Raw genomic sequence first — 23,182 nt, 5'->3', positions numbered from 1 at the left:
TAATATTGTTACGTTGGTCATGTCGGCCAATCAGCCCAGGCACACCGAGCCAGATTGAGGGCCTATTAGCACCCTTACCTTGCTAAATTTGGTTCGTCTGATTGGGCAACACACCACCTTCCTCCTCTCTCCAAGCCACTCAAAGTGGTGACTTGGAGTGGTTCATCACACTCAAATGGGGGAGGGTTTTTGTCTCAAACGCTAATAGTCCTGCCAAATCTGTCCATTGTGGGATATATAATAAGCCATACGGTTTTACGATAGTGGTGACTCAAGAAACTCAAATGAGACCCAATTCATTAATGTGTGTATTCAAACAAGAGGGGAGGGTGAACAGGGAACACACAAACATTTCATATACAAACTTATTCACAAATGTCCGAAATGTGCACCCCCAAGTCCTTGTATGGATTGAAGAACCTTAAATAACTATTGCCTTAACGGGCCCACAAGCACATCACAGAAGATGGAACAGGAGAGTGATGAGATGGAAAAAAAATGAGGTGTGGGCACAGTGAGGCCCTAGCCCTCAGTTCGTCGGGGCAGCCACACATGTGCAGCACCAACGTGCAGCCTGCAGTCCGCATTCAGGCGAGAGGTGAGAAACAATTGCGCCACTACCCAGCTAGGCTCTCTGCGCAGCCTGTACTGACACTTGCACCAGATTGGAAAGCAGCAAACTCAGATTATGACCACCCGAACAGACTAATCCTCCTCACCCTTGTACACAGGCATTATCAACATCTGGGATGCCCCACCTTGTGACAATGCCTTGCCCTATCTGCCCCACACCGATTAGTGTTTTTTTTGGTTGTTTTTTTTTAATACAAGATCGAGGCTCGTGTAAGAGCTAACATTAGTGACAAAAAAAAACAAACGGACACATAAACCATAATAAATTGAGTGGGAGACAAGATGGGGAGAGAGGGGCAAGCACACAAGTACAACCTTTGAGAGCAGGGACATCAGGAGATCTGTGGGAGGGAGAGGGCTTGGGGGGAGGAGGCGTGGGAAGGGGTGTGGGGGGTTGGAGAGGTAAAAAAAAAAAAACACATGGACACAGCTAGGACTTCCAGGAAAGAAGTCGGTATTTCAAAAAAAGTGCATCTGGGGTGAATTAACATGGGTAGAAAATATCAAGGTTTTGGATGGGGGAAGACAAGAGATGGTGGCGAACAGCTGTTTTAAAGACCTGGAGGGAGGAGTGGGATTGAAGAGAGTGAGGGAGTTTGTTCCAGAGGTGGGAGAAAAGAGGAATGAAAGAGCGAGGTGAGCAGAGAGTCTTGATTTTGGCAGCTTCACAAGAAGAGGGTTGCAGGCAGATCTTGTGCGACCTGTGGGAATATTTGGGGGACAGAGCACAGACAGGGCTGGGGAGACTAGGCCAGAGAGGAGTCAGTAGAAGACATAAAGACCACAAACCTGCCTGCGGTGAGTGAGTGAAAGGGCCTCAGAGTTAGCTTCATCGCGGGAGATTCCAATGAATCTGAAAGCTTTGGTTTCAACAACGTGAAGCTGAGCTAGGTGTGAGGCAGGAGCACCAGCCCAGAGGGCAGAGCAGTATTCCATTGAGTTGCGGATGAAAGCCTTGTATGTGGTGAGGAGCTCAAGTGTGCCAAGGAAGGGCTTCACACGACGGAGGATGCCCAGTCGTCGACTGGCTTTGGAGGCCAGCTTGGAAATGTGGTTTTCCCAGGGAAGATCATGGCAGATGTGAAACCCAAGAGCTGGAGTGACAGAACTTCTTGGAGAGGATTGCTGAGAAAGTAGAAGGGAGGGTTGTCCAAACGGTCTTTTCGGAGAGAAATAGTGAGAGCGTGAGATTTGTCAGGATTGAAAGACATGTTCCACTTGTATGACCAGTCTGTGATTTTTGACCAGGGCCCAGAACACTGCCTTGGGGAACTCCAGCCTGAACAGGAAGGGGAGATGAGAGAAATCCATTCAGGGCCACACATTGACTACGACCAGAGAGGAAGTCCACAAGCCATGCGTGGATATTTCCATGGATACCATAGGAGGAGAGTTTGGTGAGCAGAGCGGGGTGCCAGACTGTATTGAAGGCACGTGATATGTTAAGGGAGACAGCTCTAATTTCCTGTTTGACATTGAGGACCTCCATCCATTGTTGAGACAGCAGAAGCAGCATGTCCAGAGTGGAGTGACCTGGTCTGAATCGAAATTGATGATCAGAGATCAACCCATTGGAGAAGAGGGAGGATTTGATAGACAAAGCAATGATGGATTTATTCTATGACTTCGCTGATAATTGGGAGCAGGCTGATTGGTCTGTCGTTGCAAGGATCTGTTTTTGCACCTTTTTTGTGTAAAGCGGTAATGTTGGCTGATTTCCAAGCTGATGGCAGATGACCTTGAGCAAAAGAGAGAGTGAAGAGAACAGAGAGAGAGTGTGAAAGAGCAGCAGAGCAGGATTTTAGGACCTGTGGGCTGATGCCGTCTGGTCCAGGTGCAGAATCAGAGTCGAAAATTGACAGAAACTTTTCCACTTTGTCAGGAGAGAAGGACACAGAGTCCAGGAGCAGCTGGGTACGACTGGGTACGGTGGGTACAAAGAGAGACGGGTTTGGGACACAATATTTTGAGGCAAACACACAGTTTAGGCATTCAGCTTTTTCACATGTGGAGTCAGTTGTGTAGCCGTTTGAGGTAAGGGAGTGGATGGAGGGGGAACAAACACTAGAAACAGATTTGACAAGACGTCACCAGGATTTGGAAGAGGCAGACAGGTTTGAGAGTTCACTCTTGAGAGTAGAGAGATATTGTTCCCTGGCTCTCCTGAGGGTAGACACACACTTGTTCTGTGCTTTGTGAAAGGAAATGAAATTGCCTTCCGTTGGATTTGGCTTCCAGGAGGCAAAGGCAAGTTGTTCAGGGCAACTGCCTCACCACAAGATTCCATATACCTTGGACGGGAGGAAGGGTATGACAACTGAAGACGAGATGGGATAAATCTGTGCATGAGAGAGAGCAATTTACTTTGGCATAATTCCCAGGATGAGTTGATGTCAGAGGCAGTAGAGATGGGAGACCAGTCCAGATGATGGTCCAGTGATCCAGATGATCCAGATGAAGAGATGACCAGTCCAGAGGCAGTAGAGCTGCTTCTTGAAGACCGCGCCAGTTGGCCTGAGTGAAATGCCAGACTCGTCGACGCTGAGGAGGCTCTCTGAGAATGGCCAGAGTGATGTCCACTTTAACAAGAATATGGTCAGATGAACCGATTGGAGCAGAAGAAGAGCAGCAGACATTTGCAGGGAAGTTTGTCATAACCAACTTCAGAAGAGGAAATGCTCCGTTGACTGATAACTGGGTCGGGAAATTGACAGATTGTGTCAGTCCCAAAGAGTCGCAGATGTCCTTTGCTGAGGTGCCATGGCTGGTGAGAGATGTACCCACACTCAGCCAGCTGGCATGATGACAGTTGATGTTGCCACATATGAGGAAGAAAGAGTTGGGATGGGTCGATAGAAGTTGGTCCATGTTATCAGACAGCAAGATGTAGATGGAGTCATCACTGTTTGATGGATGGTACCACACACATATGAACAAAAGGTGGGAGTGAAGGGGAAGCCATAGCCAGAGGTACTCCTGGGGGTGAGGTGAAGAGAGGGCAGTGCAGGGAGAGTGAGGAAGAGAGTTTTTGATAAAGATTGCAACCCCACCACCAGGACGAGGCTCAGGTCTATCATAATTAGGGAGGGAGTAACCATGGAGAGATATTAAGGAATCGGAGACATCTTGAAGGAGGAAAGTTTATGTTTAGCAGATGAAGTCTGGTTTGTCAGAAGCAACCTGTATGGAGAGATCAATCAGGTTTGAGTGAAGGCCCCGGATGCTTGAGGTGCATACCGTTAAGGAAGAGGAAGGGGGAGCATCGGATACAGTACAGGGGAGGGGAGGGGTAGGATAAGATGAAGAAGAGGAGGAGGAGGTAGGGAGAGCTGTTGATAGTGTGTCAGAGATTTCAGAAGAGCTTGGAGAAAGAGGAAGGATGAGGAGGACAAAAGTTTTGATGGTGATTGGGTGAGGCACAGTGAAGTGTTGTTGGAGGAGGGGGGGGGGGAGGTCAAGGAAGAAGGTTGGAGGAGATGGAGGTGAGAGTTGGAAGGGAGAGGAAGCAGGGAGGGCACTTTGAGGAGGAGGGGTGCGAGGGGAGAATTGGAGAAATTTTTTTTTAAGGGGAGGGAGTTTTAAAGGGGATGGGTGAGGGGAAAATTTAGGAGGAGCAAGGTGAGGGGGAGTTTGGGAGGGGAGGGGTGAGGGGGGAGTTTAGGAGGGGAGGGGTGAGGGTGGAGTTTAGGAGAGAGAGGTGAGGAGGGAGTATAGGAGGGGAGGGGCAATGTGGGAGATTTGAAAAGGATGGGTGAGGGGGGAGTTTAGGAATGGAGGGGTGAGTTTGGATTTTAGAAAGTGTTGGACGATTAATGGAAAACGAACATTTATTGCAAAATGAGTTTCTTGTGATTTTCGAGTCAGAGATCCGTTTGAAAACGTTGGAGGAGGGGTGTGTCGTGGAAGTGTTGTGAGACTCAAGACTCCAATGATGTCACAGGTTTACAAAAGATCACAACTTTATTAACTAGTTGTTCACTTCATTCAAATACTAATAACTACCGTTAACTCAATGGACCAGATAACTCTATCCGCATAGTCCCTCTTTCTCAGAACTCAAAACTCCGCAGCGCCGTACTCGTTCATTCCATCGGGCAGGGCTTCTGATGGCAAGTCTCCTTGACTCAAAATCTCTTCTGTTTATATGGGCAAACTTCAGTTAATCCTCTGTGCGCTGAAATCGTAATCCCTTCTCCGCAGCAATGTTACTCAGTCATCCTGCTCGCCTTCCTGGCACCAACTCGCTCCTCCCTGCTGGGAATTTGCTTCATCCTCTTTGCATCCCGATGAAAGACAATAGTACGGGCTTGGGAATGTGTGTTAGCCCGGGGTCGTGCTAAAGCTACACAACAGGACTCCCAGCTTCGACAGGGCGAGATGCATTCCTGACATTCTTACGACCACCTGCTCGTACCTTGGTTCGTTACCAGTTCCAACCAATGAGTTACACTGAGTTACACTTCCACAGGTGGAATGCAGGTGAGTTTTGGGAATGTAGGGAGGAAGAACTGTAAGAGATTGAATTTTTATTTGAAATGAAGAGATTTGGTGAGCAAATCAAAAGCAACCTTTTAAAGAAGAAGAAGAAAAGTGTGTTATAATATACAACAGAATACAACACTTCAGGGGAAAGTTTGAACATTTTTAAACGAAACTGTGAAAACGATCTGGGGAAATTCCCTAAATGAGGGCATGAAGGATTCCTAAGGATGATTAATGATTCCAGCACAGGTTCAGAAGCAGGAACAGAAGAATAGGAGATTGACAGCCAGGAGAGCAGAGAACGAAGGAACAAGGTGTTTCAGCAAAAGTGTTGGTACGGGAGGAGAGGCCTACTTATTAAATTCTTCATTAACATGTTTTTTTGAAGGTTAGGTGAAAGTGGATCAGAGGAAGAAGGAGAAAGTTGAAGGAGTATGGTGAAAAATAGAATTGGAAAGGTGTCTTTTGGCTGGAGAGGATTGAGTTATGAAGGAAGGAGAGGAAGAAAAAAAACGGGTGGGGTGAAACACGTGGTCGAAGAACGAACACGAACAAAGAAGGAAATAAATAAATTTTAAATTTTTTTTTTTTTTTTTTAAATTAAGACTAAACAAAATAGTGTAGCAGCATAGCAAACCTGTTGTGCATTTTGTGATACAAGCACCAAATTTGGCACAAATGTACATTAATATGTTGCGAACATTTTCAGATATTGGGCCACTTGAAATTCCGTAATTTTTTTTTTCAAATTTTTTCAAATTTCGTAATTTCAAATTTTTCGGGTGACACCGTCACAATTTCGGTCTTCGAGGCCGGCCGATATAGTGGGGCGGCTTAGCCCAAATATTCAAAAGAATTGTGCATTTTGTGATACAAGCACCAAATTTGGCACAAATGTACATTAATATGTTGCGAACATTGTGTGGTCAGCAATGAAGACGAGAGTCTGAATTACATGTATGCAAAAGACCTTGTGAACCAGTGAAGCAAATACACGGGTAAGCATGAATTAAATCTAGGGCATGATATAATTTCCATGATGTTTACCTCTACACTCAATGGTGGAAGGTTGTAATGTTTTGATCCCAGCTTGTCTGTATGTCTGTTTGTCTGTTCGTCCACAAAATTCCAGACAAAGCTTGTAGTAGTGGTAGTTGTAGTGGTAGTGGTGATAACAGAAATTGTTATATAGAACTGAACTTATATTATTATTATATGCAGAAAATAACTTCATTTCTATATGCCCTGCAGTGGACAGGTTAATTGGTTTATGCACTGAAGGGGTCACCCTGGTGTGCACTGCTGTGTTCTGCCTCACTGAGTTGTTCAGGTATGATGTACTCAGCACAAGCTTCTGGTCGGCCCGGAGGTGGGGGTGCGGGGCCTGTCACGGAACGTCAAAACAAACGGCCTGCCGGGGCCGCCCAAAAGTCGGGCGTGAGGGGCGCGTCCACTAATGGAACGCCTCTCGCTTCCCAGATCGAGGGCCACGTGGTCAGGAGAACCTCGTCCCTTCCGGTCACACTTTGCCTATCGGCCGGCCTCGAAGACCGAAATTGTGACGGTGTCACCCGAAAAATTTGAAATTACGAAATTTGAAAAAATTTGAAAAAAAAAATTACGGATTTTCAAGTGGCCCAATATCTGAAAATGTTCGCAACATATTAATGTACATTTGTGCCAAATTTGGTGCTTGTTTCACAAAATGCACAATTCTTTTGAATATTTGGGCTAAGCCGCCCCACTAAAAGGTAAGATGTTCGGTGAAGTATGGGATGAAAAGAAAGACTGGAAAAAACAGTGAGAGAACGAAAGTAAATCGCCCACAAATGACCACCGAGAGGAGACAACAATGCCTTGAGGGACCAGGCCTTAAAAACGCGGCAGGAAACAACCGACGATTATGTACAGGTATGCACGATTTACACCGAGATCTTCCTGGAAACACACAGTAGGCACACACATCGTAAAATAAAAATACAGTTTTGACAAAAATACAAACGGGAACAAATACTTAACTTTGATAGCGTGGAGAGCTTGGAAAACACAACCTCACCAGCAAAACCAGAAGCGAAAGTGAATCGAAATGGTAAATACATTTTCATGTAAATATGTTCTGATTCTCATTCTCATTTTCTGATTCTCATTTTCTGATTTTCATTTTCTTACCAGACTTTGAACGATGAATGAACTACAAGCATTTTTCCAACTTTTAGTGCAAGTTTAAATTTGGAAACACGGTGTTTTCACGAAGTTAGTTGAGCAGAACAAAGCCATTTCAGAGTAAAGATCGAATGACCGAAAAAATAATTTGCATTAACATATAAATCAGATTCTGCTTATCTCTTTGATTGAACTAGTTCTTTTCATATTTTTTTTGTATACAAGATCGAGGCTCGTGTAAGAGCTAACATCAATCACAAAAAAAAAAACGGACACACAAAACATACAATAAAGGGAGCGGGAGACAAGATGGGGAGAGAGGGATGAAGATCAGTGGGACGGAGAGATCTTGGGGGGGAGGAGGCATGGGAAGGCGGGGACGGGGGGAACATATAAATCATTCATTCATTGAATGACATATTCATTCACATATTCATAAGGACATTCATATTCATGAATATATTCATGACATATTCATAAGGACATATTCATTGACGTATAAATCAGTTTTTCTCTATGGCAAGTGACATGTTGAACAAAGGGAAAAGAAAAATGCACTCTATTTTTGTGCCATTGTTTAGCCCCAAATGTGGCAGTGTGTCAAAGCAGCTGCAATTTTCAGAACATCCATATGAACCTGCAGAAGCAATAATTGCAAACCATGTTCTGAAATCTCGTGAAAATGAAGGTTAAGATTTGAACCAAGTGTCAGCCTTTTCAGCTGATAATGCGAATGCCAATTTTGGGATTTGTCACTCTGTACACACAATACTGTTAGGTTTGTGGGGTCGTGATTACTGTAGTACAGGTAGAATGTTTCAATTAGAATGCTCCGAATGTCGTGAAGAAGAAGAACCACCACCATGTAATAAGTAGGGAATTTGTTTAGCCTGGATGGCGGATTAAGGTGTATCTTCATCCCCATTTCGAGGAATTGGGCATGTTAACTTGCTCAGGGATAATGTTAATTTGCTGTATGTCTTTCCCTCGGTGATTTATCCCGATGACCCTTATGGCACCGCATTAGACACATAAAGCAGGAATCGCCCTAATAATCAAACCAACCGGAAGCCAGTTTTAAGCACTGCCGATGGCACGGCAACCAGCTACAGTGCATTCAGAAAGTATTCAGACCCCTTCACGTTTTTCACATTTTGTTATGTTGCAGCCTTTTGCTGAAATCGTTTAAATTCATTTTTTCCCTCATCAATCTACACTCAATACCCCATAATGACAAAGAGAAAACAGGATTTTAGAAAGTTTTGCAAATTTATTAAAACGAAAAAACTGAAATATCACATTGACATAAGTATTCAGACCCTTTGCTATGACACTTGAAATTTAGCTCAGGTGCCTCCCATTTCTCTTGATCATCTTTGAGATGTTTCTACACCTTGATTGGAGTCCACCTGTGGTAAATTCAATTGATTGGACATGATTTGGAAAGGCACACACCTGTCTATATAAGGTCTCACAGCTGACAATGCATATCAGAGCAAAAACCAAGCCATGAGGTCGAAGGAACTGCCTGCAGAGCTCAGAGACAGGATTGTGTCGAGGCACAGATCTGGGGAAGCCTACAAAAATTTCTGCTGCATTGAAGGTTCCCAAGAGCACAGTGGCCTCCATAGTTCTTAAATGGATGAAGTTTGGATCAACCAGGACTCTTCCTAGAGCTGGCCGCCCGGCCAAACTGAGCAATCGGGGGAGAAGGGCCTTGGTAATAGAGGTGACCAAGAACCCGATGGTCACTCTGGCTGAGCTCCAGAGATCCTGTGTGGAGATGGGAGAAACTTCCAGAAGGACAACCATCACTGCAACACTCCACCGGTCTGGGCTTTATGGCAGAGTGGCCAGACGGAAGCCTCTCCTCAGTAAAAGATACCTGAAAGCCTGCTTGGAGTTTGCAAAAAAGCACCTAAAGGACTCTCAGACTTTACTCATTGTAAAGAACTCTTCATGTGGAATAAAATATGTGAATGATGTCATAGGTGCCTCCATTATGACGTCAAAATTCGACAAGTACAAAACTTCATCCAATCAAGATGAAATTTCTTGAGCACCACATCGGCATAAACTGGTGGAGAAAAAAAAATTATGATGATGTCATCGGTCACGTGGTTCTGCCGCCATCTTGGAAAAACCGAAAAACTTTGCACCTCTATATCTCCGAAAGCGCTGAATAGAAAAAAATGAGATATGGCTCATTGTAAAGAACTCTCCATGGGGAATAAAATATGTTAATGATGATGTCATAGGTGCCTCCATTATGACATCATAATTCGACTAGTACAAAACTTCATCCACTCATGATGAAATTTCTTGAGCACCATGTCGGCATAAACTGGTGCAGAAAAAAAAGGTGATGTCATCGGTCACGTGTTTCGGCCGCCATCTTGGAAAAACCGAAAAACTTCGTATCTCTATATCTCCGAAAGTGCTGAATAGAAAAAATTGACACATGGCTCATTGTAAAGAACTCTCCATGGAGAATAAAATATACTAGCCGAAACCCGTGGAACATCCACGGAAGGGAGGATGTGGTGTATGGATAGAGTGTACCATTATGGATGGCATAGGGGATTTGCTTGTCCGAGTAAGAGTTAGGAAGAAAGATGAGAATGAAGAGTGCGTATATGAACAACGTATTTATTGCAATCTACTTAAATGACAACGCTACGATATACTTTTGAAAAATGAATGGATTCGTAATAGGAATCGGCATAGCACCATTCTGGCCACACTGGCGCAGTGGTATGTGTCAATGGAAAGGAACAGCAGTAGAACCATAGACTTTTAAAAAATGAACGGATTAGTAAATCGACTGGAATTAGCCCCATACTGGTGCATTGGTAAGCGTCAATGTCAAGGCAGAGCAGTAGGAATATAATACAATGAACGCAGTATCAGAGGTTGAAATTATTTTAAAACTTCTGGATAAACAATGTTTGAGGTAATAGTCAAGCCTCTGACGACTCCTTGCGTACTCGTATTATCAACCTTGATATACACATCTTTGAACGACCGTGCTCTTGAGCATGCCACATATAACTGGCCGTGGGAGAAGACAGGAGCAGGCAAATAGATACCCAGTTTACGGAATGTTTAGAAATTATGGTAAACCCACCTGATGAGGTTAGCGTACACCGCGATCGATGACACCGGCACAAATGCATGCTCAGGATTGTCCACTCAGTGGACGGCTTGCTGTCGCCTTCGACTGTCCAATCAGCGGACGGCTTGCTTCGCCTTCACCCAGCAGACGCCAATAAGATGGCGTCGTATCGGCAGTTAATCGGATGCTTTTGGGCCCCAACGTCGGCTAATTCAGATTTTTCGAGTATGGCTGTACGTGATAAACAAAGAGCGCGGTTCGTAGATCCTAAATCCATTAGTGCCGTGGGCATCGGGTCACTGGATGCGACGTAAAAGGGATAACAAAGTCGAGTCCTTATGCTATTATTATATAGAATGACTTTTCTGCTCAACTTCGAGCGGCATTCTTCAATGGTTGTTCATTTGCAAGCCAGGCGATACAGTCGACAGCATTGTGATTGACGTTTATTATCACAGTGGTTGTCGATTTTGAAAACAAAATGACACTGACATTCAAGACAATGTAAAGATGACTGAAGTTATGTTTTCCTCCCCACACCCATTGTTTGTCCGCCTCACTCTGTCTTGGCCTTCGGCTATGCTATTGGTATTCCCTCCCTCTCTTTGTTATTCCTCTTGGCTTGTTGCATCCTGATCCATTTAGTGTACAAGTACTAGCTCTTCCATAAGCCTTAACTGTGTGTACAAAAAATATATACATTAGCGAGCAAATAAAAAGAGCTTTTGCTTCGATAAAGGGTAAGGCACGAAGGGTAAAAACACACATGGAAGACCATTAGATTCCCTTGAGCACTTTTCTATGGACAACTTAAATTTGGTAAATGGTGACGTGGTGGACAAAGAAAGCTCTATAAAGACATATTTAAATCTACACTCAAGTCTTGTGCCATTCCAGTTGTCACCTGGGAACATCAGGCCACATGCAGGTCAGCTTGGCGTAACATTTGCCGCAAAGGCCTGGACCACTTTGAATGTGGAAAACTTGTTATTGAGAGACAGCGGAGGCAAGAAAGGAAAACCAACCAACGTCCATCTCTACAAGGACCGGTCCATACCTGCGATGTTTGTGGTAGAGGCTGTGTGTCCCGCATTGGACTATACAGCCATCGCACAATGCACGATGCTTAGTGATCATGCCAACAAAGGGAGGAAGTTTGTGAAAAGCAATGACTAACACCGTCTAACTATTGTATTTCCAATTTGTTTGGAAATTTTATTTTGGTATTTGATATTTATTTTGATGTATTTGACATGCTATTGTCAAACCATCACAAAACATTAACACACATTTCGAAGTAAATTGCTGCACGTTAAAATTCCATTGACAGTAATACAAACATCGGGGCAACGCCCCTGGTGCTTACCTGGTAGAATAAACAGTATACTGCACTGACTAAAGGTATTTTAAACCAGTTTCACTGGTTGCTCGAAGACAGGGCAGCATGTAAAATCATACTAACATAATCATAAGACTTTAAACAAACAAAGAAAAAAATACCTATTTTGGGGGGGGGGGGGGCAACCCCCTTCCCCTTCCTCCCCCAACCCCATCTACCTCCTAAGACCACAATTTTTCTAATGCCTTGAACAAACAATTAGTACATCACGGGTGATGAAGGTTGTGGTGAGGTTTCATCAAAATTGCGTGTGTAGTTTCTGAGAATAAAGCAAATACCTATTTTGGGGGATCAAACCTGGACCCACTTTGACCCCGGTGTCATCGATGATGTCATCAAATCTGCAAATCTTGCAAAAATCAAATCTCTGAATCTGAGATGGCCCAATATCCAGATCTTTTCATAATATGATAGTCTACTAGTGTGCCAAATTTGGTGCTTTCCTCACAAAATACACAATTGTTATGCTAAGTTGCCCCACTAATGTCAGGAATATCTAACTAAAATATTAAAATAAGGCAATGTCTATATGTCCAGGGTACCCAGGGTCATATCGTCGCCATTAAATACATACCCTCCCTCCACTCCCTGTAAGTGTGGGGAGACAACTTGTGATTTGATTTTTCACCTGTACATGTGCAATAGTGCAAGTAGTGGAAACACTGACCCCTGCCGGGGGAGGTTGGGGGAAACAATGCCAATTCTGAAAACAAAATCCTCTTGATCCTGGAGGGAGAAGTTATTGGCTCGAAATTTAAAATAGGAAAGTCTGCAGCTATTTTTGGCCCACTGTTTTCTATTTGCTCCATTTTGTCTCTTGATTCATTGCCCTATGTTGTTCTATTCTTCCACGAGTACTAATACCTGTATTAAATAAACCATAATAAAAAAACTCAAAGGTGAGTGCACTACCTAAGATCCATCCTGTCTTTTCAGATAAGGGTATAGTTGGAAGGCCGAAGATGGTGGAGAGGCCAGGACAGAAATCAAATTGGTGATCTGATATTAAAGAGTTTTAGAAAAGTATGCCTGCTGAGATTATTGATCCCCTTGCTGATTATAGGAAAAAAACCTTGCTGATTGGAGGAAAAAAGGCTTACTGGTCGGTAGTTCTTAGTCTGTCCTGGCATGCTTCTTATCAATAGTGATGACACATTAGTCATCTTCCATTGTGAGGGGAGGGGACCCTTCAAGAAGGATCTGCAGAAAAGTAGTGAAAGAGGAACAGGCAATTTGGATGCACAGCTTTTGAGAATTCCAAGCAAAGTCGATAATAAGATGAGATCTCTATCTATTGGACCATTTTGTGTAATTTTATTCAACATAGCATAATAAGGAGACAGTGATTTTGATGTCCTGCTAAATTTCAATGTTGAGGCTTTACATGTTCCATCAATCTCTTTCTATATCAGACACAGCTGTAATTTTCTTCCCCTTTTCAGGATAAAAACTAGAACAACACTCAGTAGAGAGCATACCTTTGCCAGGCTGAACACTTTACGTTTTGTATCCCACTAACAGGCCGGATCTGGATTCGGACCTGAATTAAAATCTAATCTGCTTGTTCTTGTCACCTACCCAACCCATCCGCCAAGTTTTGTAATAAGTCATCCACAACTTTTTGAGATGTCATGCTATATAACATTCTTGGCACTATCGCCCAAAAGTGATTAAGAATCACTTAAAACTAGAGCAATGCGACTGTGTCGCCAATATGCCTCCACGTAGTCCATTCCTGTGACAATGGGTAGATGCACTCATTCATTGTCCTAAAAATAAACAGGTTTGGTTTAAATCCCTTCAGCTATTTTGAAGTATCACATTTTTATCACAGGACAGGTTTCGCATCCATCGGTGAAGCGTTTTTGGAGGAGGGATTTTTTAAAATATTGCCTTTCAAGCTAATATGGCTGCCAAACCATGTGACATATGACATTAAAAATGTACAATCTGTACATGTAACGGTAGGGGATCATGGTTGTGAAGTTTCGTGTTGATCGGAAAAGGTTCGTTTTTCTATCCAAGATGGCTGCCAAACCTCGTGACCGATGATGTCATCATTTTCAAACTATATGCAACAATGGTGTTGGATGACATTTGTAAAATATTGCATCGATAGGGTAAGCGGTTTCAGATATAATTATTTAATATTTTCCTTCAATCCAATATGGCTGCCAAACCATGTGACGCAATATGTCCTAAATTTAATATTTCAATACAAATGGGTCAGAGATCATGTGCATGCATTTTCAGGTTTTTAGGATGACGCATTCGATTAAAACATTTATGGCTGGTATACCACTTCACCAATGATGTCATCATTATCATGCTTTTTTCCCCCATTGAGAGTACTTGACTGTATGCCAAGTTTCAAATGTTTCCATTCAGCGGTTTCCGAGAAATTTATTTTCAATATTCGCCTTTAATCCAAGATGGCTGCCATACCATGTGACCTGTTACATCACAATCATATTTAAAAAACATTATGCATGGGTGTCACTCCTACCCTGAAAGTTTTGTCTCAATCGAACATGTGGTTGCTGAGATAAACGTGGATTAGCCCGTGTGGATGGACGGACGAACGGACAACCCGAAAAAAGAATGTCGCCGGCCACCTTCGAGGGCGGAGACATAAAAATAAAAATTCTCGTATCCGGAACCAGATTCTGATCTTCACCAAAATCTTATCCTTTCGTCCATGTCACACACCCAACCTGTCCACAAAGTTTTGTCTGAATCCGTCGTCCTCAACTTTTTGAGATATCCTGTTCAAAGACAAACAGACAAACAAACAGATGAAAAATCACTCATAGAGTGAGACTTGGCAAAACAGAACAAAGTAGCATGGCACTCAGTGGAGTATCCTTTTAACCTCAAAAATAATTAGTGGTTGAATTCAGTGACCTGATATGCAAATCGTCTTCAAAGTTTAAGTTAATTGGATGAAAAGTGACAATTTTCGAAATTCGGCCTATTTTGACCTTTTGGCCTATGTTGACCTCAAAAATAGTTGGTGGTTGTTTTCAGTAAGCTTATATGGAAATCCTTTTCAAATTTCAAGTCAATCGGATGAAAATTGAGGATTTTGGAAATTTGAAATGGTTGTTGACCTTTCACTAAATGTTGACGTTTTGGCCTATGCTGATCTCAAAAATAGTTGGTGGTTAAATTCAGTTAGCTGCTATGAAAGTCCTATTCAAATTTCATGTCAATTGGATGAAAATTGAGGATTTTAGAAATTTAAAAAAGTGGTTGACCTTTGGCCTATGTTGACTTTTTGGCCTATGCTGATCTCAAAAATAGTTGGTGGTTGAATTCAGTAAGCCGATATGTAAATCCTATTCAAATTTCAAGTCAATCGGATGAAAATTGAGGATTTTAGAAATTTAAAAAAGTGGTTGACCTTTGGCCTATGTTGACCTTTTGACCTTTTAACCTCAAAAATATATAGTATTTTGTCGGACCACGAACTCCACCATTTGGTGAAGTTTTGTGAAGATAGGTTTAAAATTGTGACCTGTAGGCAAGTATGTGAGCGGACAGACAAACTTACAAACACACACATAAACACACACACAAACAAATACACACACAAACTGGAGTGATCAACATACTTGGCAAAAAAAATTTTTTTTACCAAGTAACAAACAGACAGGGGTGAAAACATAATCTCATCCACCTAAGGTGGCGGAGGTAATTAGGTTAATCACCACTATCAGTATTTTTAAAACGCCTATTGCTGACCTTTGAAATATTCTCCTGAGGTTTGTCAGCCTCCTGAGGTCGGCAAAATGGGTACCATCTCACTGGTAACAGGGGCGGCACAGCCGCATTTCCAGAAATGATGCAACCAACAGCCAAAGACTGCATCCTCAACAACAACGACGCATATAATGGGATTTGGGGAAGTCCCTTGTGCATTTAAGTCAAGCACTTTAAACTATAAGCTTATCCAGCATAACAAAGATTTATATATCTTTAATGGGAATGTTACACTGTGTTTTTACAAAAATGCCGATCATATGAGGCCCTCTTGTGGGGAAAAAAAACATCTGAAAGGATATTCTGTTACAATGCAGATTTTCCTAATTTCTCATTGTCCCAATATTCTGTTCTAGGGATGGTGTTAAGGGGAAATGATGGTTGTCATTTAAATAAAATAAGCCCAGTGTTTGCAATCACAGCCAGAACGACACTCAGTAGAGTGCATACCTCCACCAGGCTGAACAATTTATGTTTTGTATCCCACTGATAGGTCAGATCTGGATTCGGACCTGAACCAAAATCTAATCGGCTTGTTCTGGTCACCAAACCAACTCGTCCACCAAGTTTAGTCAGAACTCGTCCGTAACTTTTTTAAATATCATGTTATGTATCGGTTTTAGCCCGATCACTCACTGGTGAAGAATCACTTAGAAATTAAATAATTATCGTATCCGAATCCATATTCAGATCTTCACCAAAATCGAATCGATTCGCCCTTGTCAAACCCCCAAACTGTCCACCGGGTTTCGTCCGAATCCGTCCACAACTTTTTGAGATAACCTGCTATTTATCGGTTGGCCCTATCTCCCAATGGTGAAGAATCACTGAAAAAATTCTAGTAGCCGGATCCGAATCTTCACCAAATTCGAATCATTTCGTTCTTGTCACATACGCTACCCCTCTGCCAAATTTCGTCCGAATCCGTTCACAACTTTTTGAGATATGTCGTTCACAAACAAACAAACAAACAGACAAACAAACAGACTGGGGTGAAAACATAACCTCCATCCACCTTCGGTAGCAGAGGTAATAAGAGTTTTGTAACTTCAACTGCAGAGTTTCACCATTTTCAAAATATACTGCATAAGGCTTCCTTGTTTATGCTTAATGCTTCATACAACCCCTCTTGACTAATGTTGTAATGTACCTTCAAAAACAATATTTTTGATGACGATTTATTTTTAATGACTCGCTCAATTGATCATTTATGTGATTGTTGTCATTTATCCATTGCAGCATTCCACTAAGTGCACAAATTGACAAGCATCTCTCCAACCTGGCACGAAAATTCCCCAGGACAAAGTTTGTTCGAGCTTCTGCACGTACTTGCTTATCATCCCAAGGCGGTGCAACTGTGCTGTCTTCTCACTGTGTGTCTGCAGACCCTTCCTTGCCAGCTCTTTGTATTTATATATCTGGCAATGTGAAAGGAACAATTAATGCGCAGGAGTTATCCACATTGTCCCTACTTGGTGGGTTGTCCCCCATTTGCATAACTTGTAAATTTTGAAATTATGTTTATGGAATCTATAATGAATAGAGATGCTTATCTTTATGAGCAGTGACAAGTCTTGCCTCTACTTTACAAGTTAAGTTAATTGAATGATATTTGTACCTAACATCCTCTAAACAATCACGAATGGTTCTTTCTTTCTTCTTTCTCTCTTCAAGCTTTTCTCTCTCTCTGCCGCTCCATTCTTCATCCCTCAGATCGGCAGTCCTCAGTCTCCTCACTCTCTGCAGACCTGGACAAAATCACAGACTGGTCAAACAAGTGGAACATGTCTTTCAATCCTGACAAATCTCACACTCTTACTATGTCTCTTCAAAAAGACCGTCTGGACAACCCTCCCATCTACTTTCTCAACAATCCTCTCCAATAAGTTCTGTCACTCAAGCTTTTGGGTCTCACTATCTGCCATGATCTTTCCTGGGAAATACACCTTTCCAAGCTGGCCTCCAAAGCCAGTCGCCGACTGGGCATCCTCCGTCGTGCGAAGTCCTTCCTTGGCACACCTGAGCGCCTCACCACATACAAGGCTTTCATCCGCAACTCAATGCAATACTGCACTCCCCTCTGGGCTGGTGCTCCTACCTCACACCTAGCTCGGCTTCACGCTGTTGAAACCAAAGGTTTCAGAATCATTGGAATCTCCCACGATGAAGCTAACTCCGAGGGCCTTTCACTCACTCACTCACTTTCACTCACTCACCGCAGGCAGGTTGGTGGTCTTTCTTTCTTCTACCGACTCCTCTCTGGCCTAGCCCCCCCAGTCCTGTCTGTGCTCTGTCCCCCAAATATTCCTACAAGTCGCACAAGATGTGCCTGCAACCTTCTTCTGGTGAAACTGCGAAAATCAAGACTCTCTGCTCACCTTCACTCTTTCATTCCTCTTTTCTCTCGCATCTGGAACAAACTCCCTCACTCTCTTCAATCCCACTCCTCCCTCCAGGTCTTTAAAACAGCTGTTCACCACCATCTCTTATCTTCCCCCATACAAAACCTTGATCTTTTCTACCCCAGTTAATTAACCCCAGATCTACTTTTCTGAAATACCGACTTCTTTCCTGGAAAACCTTGCAGTGTCCATGTGTTTTTTTTAACTCTCCCGCCCCACCCTCACCCCCATTCGCACGACTCCTCCCCCCAAGCCCTCTCCCTCCCACAGATCTCCCGATGTCCCTGCTCTCAAATGTTGTACTTGTGTGCTTCCCCCTCTATCCCCATCTTGTCCATCGCTCCCTTTATTTTGACTTATGTGTCCGTTTGTTTTTTTTGTCATTAATGTTAGCTCTTACACGAGCCTCAGTCTTGTATACGAAAAAAAAAGAAAAAAGAAGCTTTTCTCTTCCTCTATCTCTTTTTTTTTTTTTTTTTTTTTTTTTTTTTGTATACAAGATCGAGGCTCGTGAAAGAGCGAACATTAATCACACAGAAAGACAAACCGACACATAAAACATATAACATAGGGAGCGGTAGACAAGATGGGGAGAGAGGGGGGAGGACACAAACACAACATTTGAGAGCAGGGACCGAGAGACATGGAGACATCGAGAGATCTGAGAGAGGGCGAGGGCTTTGGGGGGGGGGGCGTGGGAAGGGGGCAGTGGGAGAGGTATAAAACATATGGACACTGCCAGGACTTCCAGGAAAGAAGTTGGAATTTCAAACAAGGTGGATCTGGGGTGAATTAGCGGGGGTAGAAAAGATCAAGGTTTTGGATGGGGGAAGATAAGAGATGGTGGTGAACAGCTGTTTTAAAGACCTGGAGGGAGGAGTGGGATTGAAGGGAGTGAGGGAGTTTGTTCCAGAGGCGGGAGAAAAGAGGAATGAAAGAGTGAAGGTGAGCGGAGAGCCGAGATTTCGGCAGTTTAACCATCAGAGGGTTGCTGGCAGATCTTGTGCGACCTGTAGGAATATTTGGGGGACAGAGCACAGAGAGAGCTGGGGGTGCAAGGCCGGAGAGGAGTCGGTAGAAGACAGAAAGACCACCTACCTGCCTGCGGTGAGTGAGTGAAAGGCCCTCAGAGATAGCTTCATCGCGGGAGATTCCAATAATTCTGAAAGCTTTGGTTTCAACAGCGTGAAGCCGAGCTAGGTGTGAGGCAGGAGCACCGGCCCATAGGGGAGAACAGTATTCCATTGAGCTGCGGATGAAAGCCTTGTATGTGGTGAGGAGCTCAGGTGTGCCGAGGAAGGACTTCGCACGACGGAGGATGCCCAGTCGGCGACTGGCTTTGGAGGCCAGCTTGGAAATGTGGTTTTCCCAAGAAAGATCATGGCAGATAGTGAGACCCAAAATCTTGAGCGACAGAACTTCTTGGAGAGGATTGTTGAGAAAGTAGATGGGAGGGTTGTCCAGTCGATCTTTTCGGAGAGACATAGTAAGAGTGTGAGATTTGTCAGGATTGAAAGACATGTTCCACTTGTTTGACCAGTCTGTGATTTTGTCCAGGTCTTCAGAGAGTGAGGAGGCAGCAGACTGCCGATCTGAGGGAAGAGGAATGGAGCGGCAGAGAGTGGAGTCATCAGCAAAGAGATAGAGAGGATTTTCGAGAGAGTCAGAGAGATCATTGATGAAGACCAGAAAAAGCACGGGGCCCAGAACACTGCCTTGGGGAACTCCAGCCTGAACAGGAAGAGGAGATGAGAGAAACCCATTCAGGGCCACACGTTGACGACGACTAGAGAGGAAGTCCGCCAGCCATGCGTGGAGATTTCCATGGATACCAAAGGAGGAGAGTTTGGTGAGCAGAGCGGGGTGCCAGACCGTGTCGAAGGCACGTGATATGTCGAGGGAGACAGCTCTAATTTCCTGTTTGGCATTGAGGACCTCCATCCATTGTTGAGACAGCAGAAGCAGCATGTCCAGAGTAGAGTGACCTGGTCTGAAACCAAATTGATGATCAGAGATCAAGCCATTGGAGAAGAGGAAAGATTTCATATCAGAAGCAATGATGGATTCCATGACTTTGCTGATAATTGGGAGAAGGCTGATTGGTCTGTAGTTGCTAGGATCTGTTTTTGCACCTTTTTTGTGCAAAGCGGTGATGTTGGCTGATTTCCAAGCAGATGGCAGTTGACCTTGAGCAAAAGAGAGGGTGAAGAGAACAGAGAGAGGGTGAGATAGAGCAGCAGAGCAGGATTTTAGGACCCGTGGGCTGATGCCGTCGGGTCCAGTTGCAGAATCAGAGTCGAGGGTTGACAGAAACTTTTCCACCTTGTCAGGAGGAAAGGACACGGAGTCCAGGAGCAGCAGGGTACGACTGGGTATGGTGGGTACAGAGAGGGATGGGTTTGGGACACAAGATTTAGAGGCAAACACAGAGTTGAGGCATTCAGCTTTTTCACGTGCGGAGTCAGCTGTGTAGCCGTTTGAGGTAAGGGAGGGGATGGAGGGGGAACAAACACCAGAAACGGATTTGACCAGACGCCACCAGGATTTGGAAGAGGGAGACAGATAAGAGAGTTCGGTCTTGAGAACGGAGAGATATTGTTTCCTGGCTCTCCTGAGGGTGGACACACACTTGTTTCGGGCTTTGTGAAAGGAAATGAGATTTCCTTCCGTAGGATTTGCTTTCCAGGAGACGAAGGCAAGTTGTTTCTGGGCAACAGCCTCACCACAAGATTAACACAAGATTTCTCACCACAAGATTTCTTTCTCTCTCTTCATCTTTTTTCTCCTGAATCAATTTGATGTCACTGATGATATGTTATGCAAATGAGACATTCTGCTTCTTGGTGCTTTGTGGTACCCTTCACACAGAGCATACAAGTTTCTTAGTTAGGCAAGGTCCGCTTTTATTTTAAGTATGAAGGTTTAAGGCAGTAACATGGAGCCAAAACTGCCAAATACAATTCTGGGTGCACACAACATTTTAGGGGTTGATATTTTTGGCAATTTAAGGATGTTATTAAGCCTCCCCTATAGGATAGTTTATACCTGTTGTAGGGTTTCTTTCTACAATTAGTGCCCTCAATTTTAATGTTCCCTCAGAGTTTCTTAGACCCACAGGAGTACTCCACCACCATTTAGGTTTTCTTTTTTCTTCTTCCTTTTCTGCCAATTTCCGAGCTGTATCTTGGAGCTGGCTGGGACTTTTGGAATGAAATCTTACATTAATAATAATGGGGATACAAAGTATGTGGGGTTGACCTATTTTTTGACCTTGACATAATTTAAGGTCATGACATAATTATAGCCATTTTAACATTTTCACCATAACTCGACCAAGGATTTACCAATTAGAACTAAATTGCACTCTCTAAATAGCAGCATTGAGCAAGCCACATTTTCACTTGATTTACATCGTACCCTCTGAGTTAATGGTCAAGGTCTTAGACCCCAAGGAGTACTAAACCACCATTTAGGTTAAGGTCATGACCTAATTATATAGATTTTAACATGTTTCACCATAACTCAGTTAAGGTTTGTCGAATGAGAACGAAAATTCCCTCTCTATATATCTGAGAGCAAGCTACATTTATGCTTCATTTACATCATACACCTCCGAGTTAAAGGTCAAGGTCAAATGATGGCCCGAAAAAAAATAACACTTTTTTGTTGTCGTTCAATTTTGCCAATGCGGAATCTCAATGGCCGCTTGGCCTTCCAAGATGTTCTTGCACCATAATAGTGGAACTGCATTGAAGTTATTTGTGCACCTGGTATTTGAATAATGCCCTTGACCTAATTTTTTGGATTGTGATCTAATTACCAAAAAACACCTTTTTGATCATAACTTGAATAATTTTCCTCCAATTTTCATGATTTTGAGTTTTGTGGATAGGTTCTAGGTGGGGATACATTTTCTTAATTTATACTTTATTCCTAAAATGTTAGGTCAAAGGAATATGGTGGTCTGAAAAGAATATGGCCATCATTGGATTGCAGACACCAGGAGAGGCTTACCCTTTGTGATGGCAGATATCTAGTTTCAATTGTTTCTTTCTATTCAAAGCCTTGAAAGTACAAATAACAATAATAATTTTATATACATATGCCTTTTCCCAAAGCAATTTACAAATGATTCCAAAGCTAAATTGTAGTTGCGTATTATTATAATAGCAGTTGTTGTTGGAGGCTTGTTGTTGTAAAGGCCATTACTGTTGTGTATTTGCAGAGCTGGAGTTGAAGCTGGCAGTAATTGGAGCTGTGCAGAGTGATTTGCAACAAACAAAGCGGGCAGGCGGAATGAAAATAATTCACAAATCTGATGCTAAGAACAGTACAGATCGAGACAGTGAAGATAGTGTGTAGATACTGAATAAGGTTATGATTACACAAAATTAAAGCAAGTGGACTAGTGGAACACAAAAACTATACAACATTTATTCAACAATATGAATTATAGCACTTCACCATAACAGTAAGAACCTAAAATAATATATACACCCTGGTTGATAATATATACACCCTGATTGATAATATATACACCCTGGTTGATAATATATACACCCTGGTTGATAATATATACACCCTGGTTGATAATATATACACCCTGGTTGATAATATATACACCCTGATTGATAATATAATATATACATCTTTGGTTGAATCCACCATGAAGCTTAATTCGAATTCTTGCCCCATCTCTGTTGTGTGAAATATTACAGCGAGGATACTTTGTTATAGTTGGCAATGTTAAAATAGATTCGCTTTGTTATGGAGTTCCGCTGTGTTAAACAAAAGTTCACTCACATGTCTATGATACTTATAATTCTGTTATAGTTACAACTCTAGGCTCTTACATACAGTACAGTACTGTATACCTCTTTCTGATTTCGAAAAATACATATTACTTTGCAATTTCCTTTGACTATACCCCAATTATTTTGTCACCTATGGATTAGAAAATGTAAAATTTCATGGATAATTTTGCAAGGATAGGTGACTAGAAATAATATTTGAATTAATAAATTTGTTATTTTTAACTGCAACATAGTATCCATTGCATTACTTTATGAATATAACAACATTGTTTTGGCTAAAAAAAATATTTCTTCAAGCGGAGTAGGTGTGCAATTGACTTGATTGGTCAACTGGATGCTTTACAGTTTACATCATGTGTATTATGATGATGATGATGACGTCCACTCATGCATGTTCAGATGCATATGGCTG

The 23,182-nt window shown here is 42.8% G+C and overlaps 2 protein-coding genes across 2 annotated transcripts in view; one reads left to right on the top strand and one right to left on the bottom strand.

The window, feature by feature from the left end:
* LOC144891394 (sister chromatid cohesion protein PDS5 homolog A-like) overlaps window positions 1-23,182 on the bottom strand; it is a 189,640-nt gene that overhangs the window by 85,470 nt on the left and 80,988 nt on the right. The gene's annotated exons all lie outside the window — the stretch shown is intronic.
* Window positions 15,634-22,870, top strand: LOC144889764 (phosducin-like protein 2). Its single transcript, XM_078770960.1, has 3 exons — window positions 15,634-15,707; window positions 16,794-17,029; window positions 22,182-22,870. The coding sequence occupies exons 1-3, from the start codon at window positions 15,634-15,636 to the stop codon at window positions 22,316-22,318; spliced, it is 447 nt and encodes a 148-aa protein (XP_078627086.1). The 3' UTR covers window positions 22,319-22,870.

The sequence above is a fragment of the Myxine glutinosa genome, chromosome 1 (genome assembly GCF_964187855.1).
Source record: "Myxine glutinosa chromosome 1, kmMyxGlut1.1, whole genome shotgun sequence".
NCBI lineage: Eukaryota > Metazoa > Chordata > Myxini > Myxiniformes > Myxinidae > Myxine > Myxine glutinosa.
This window is presented reverse-complemented; position numbering and strand designations above follow the sequence as displayed.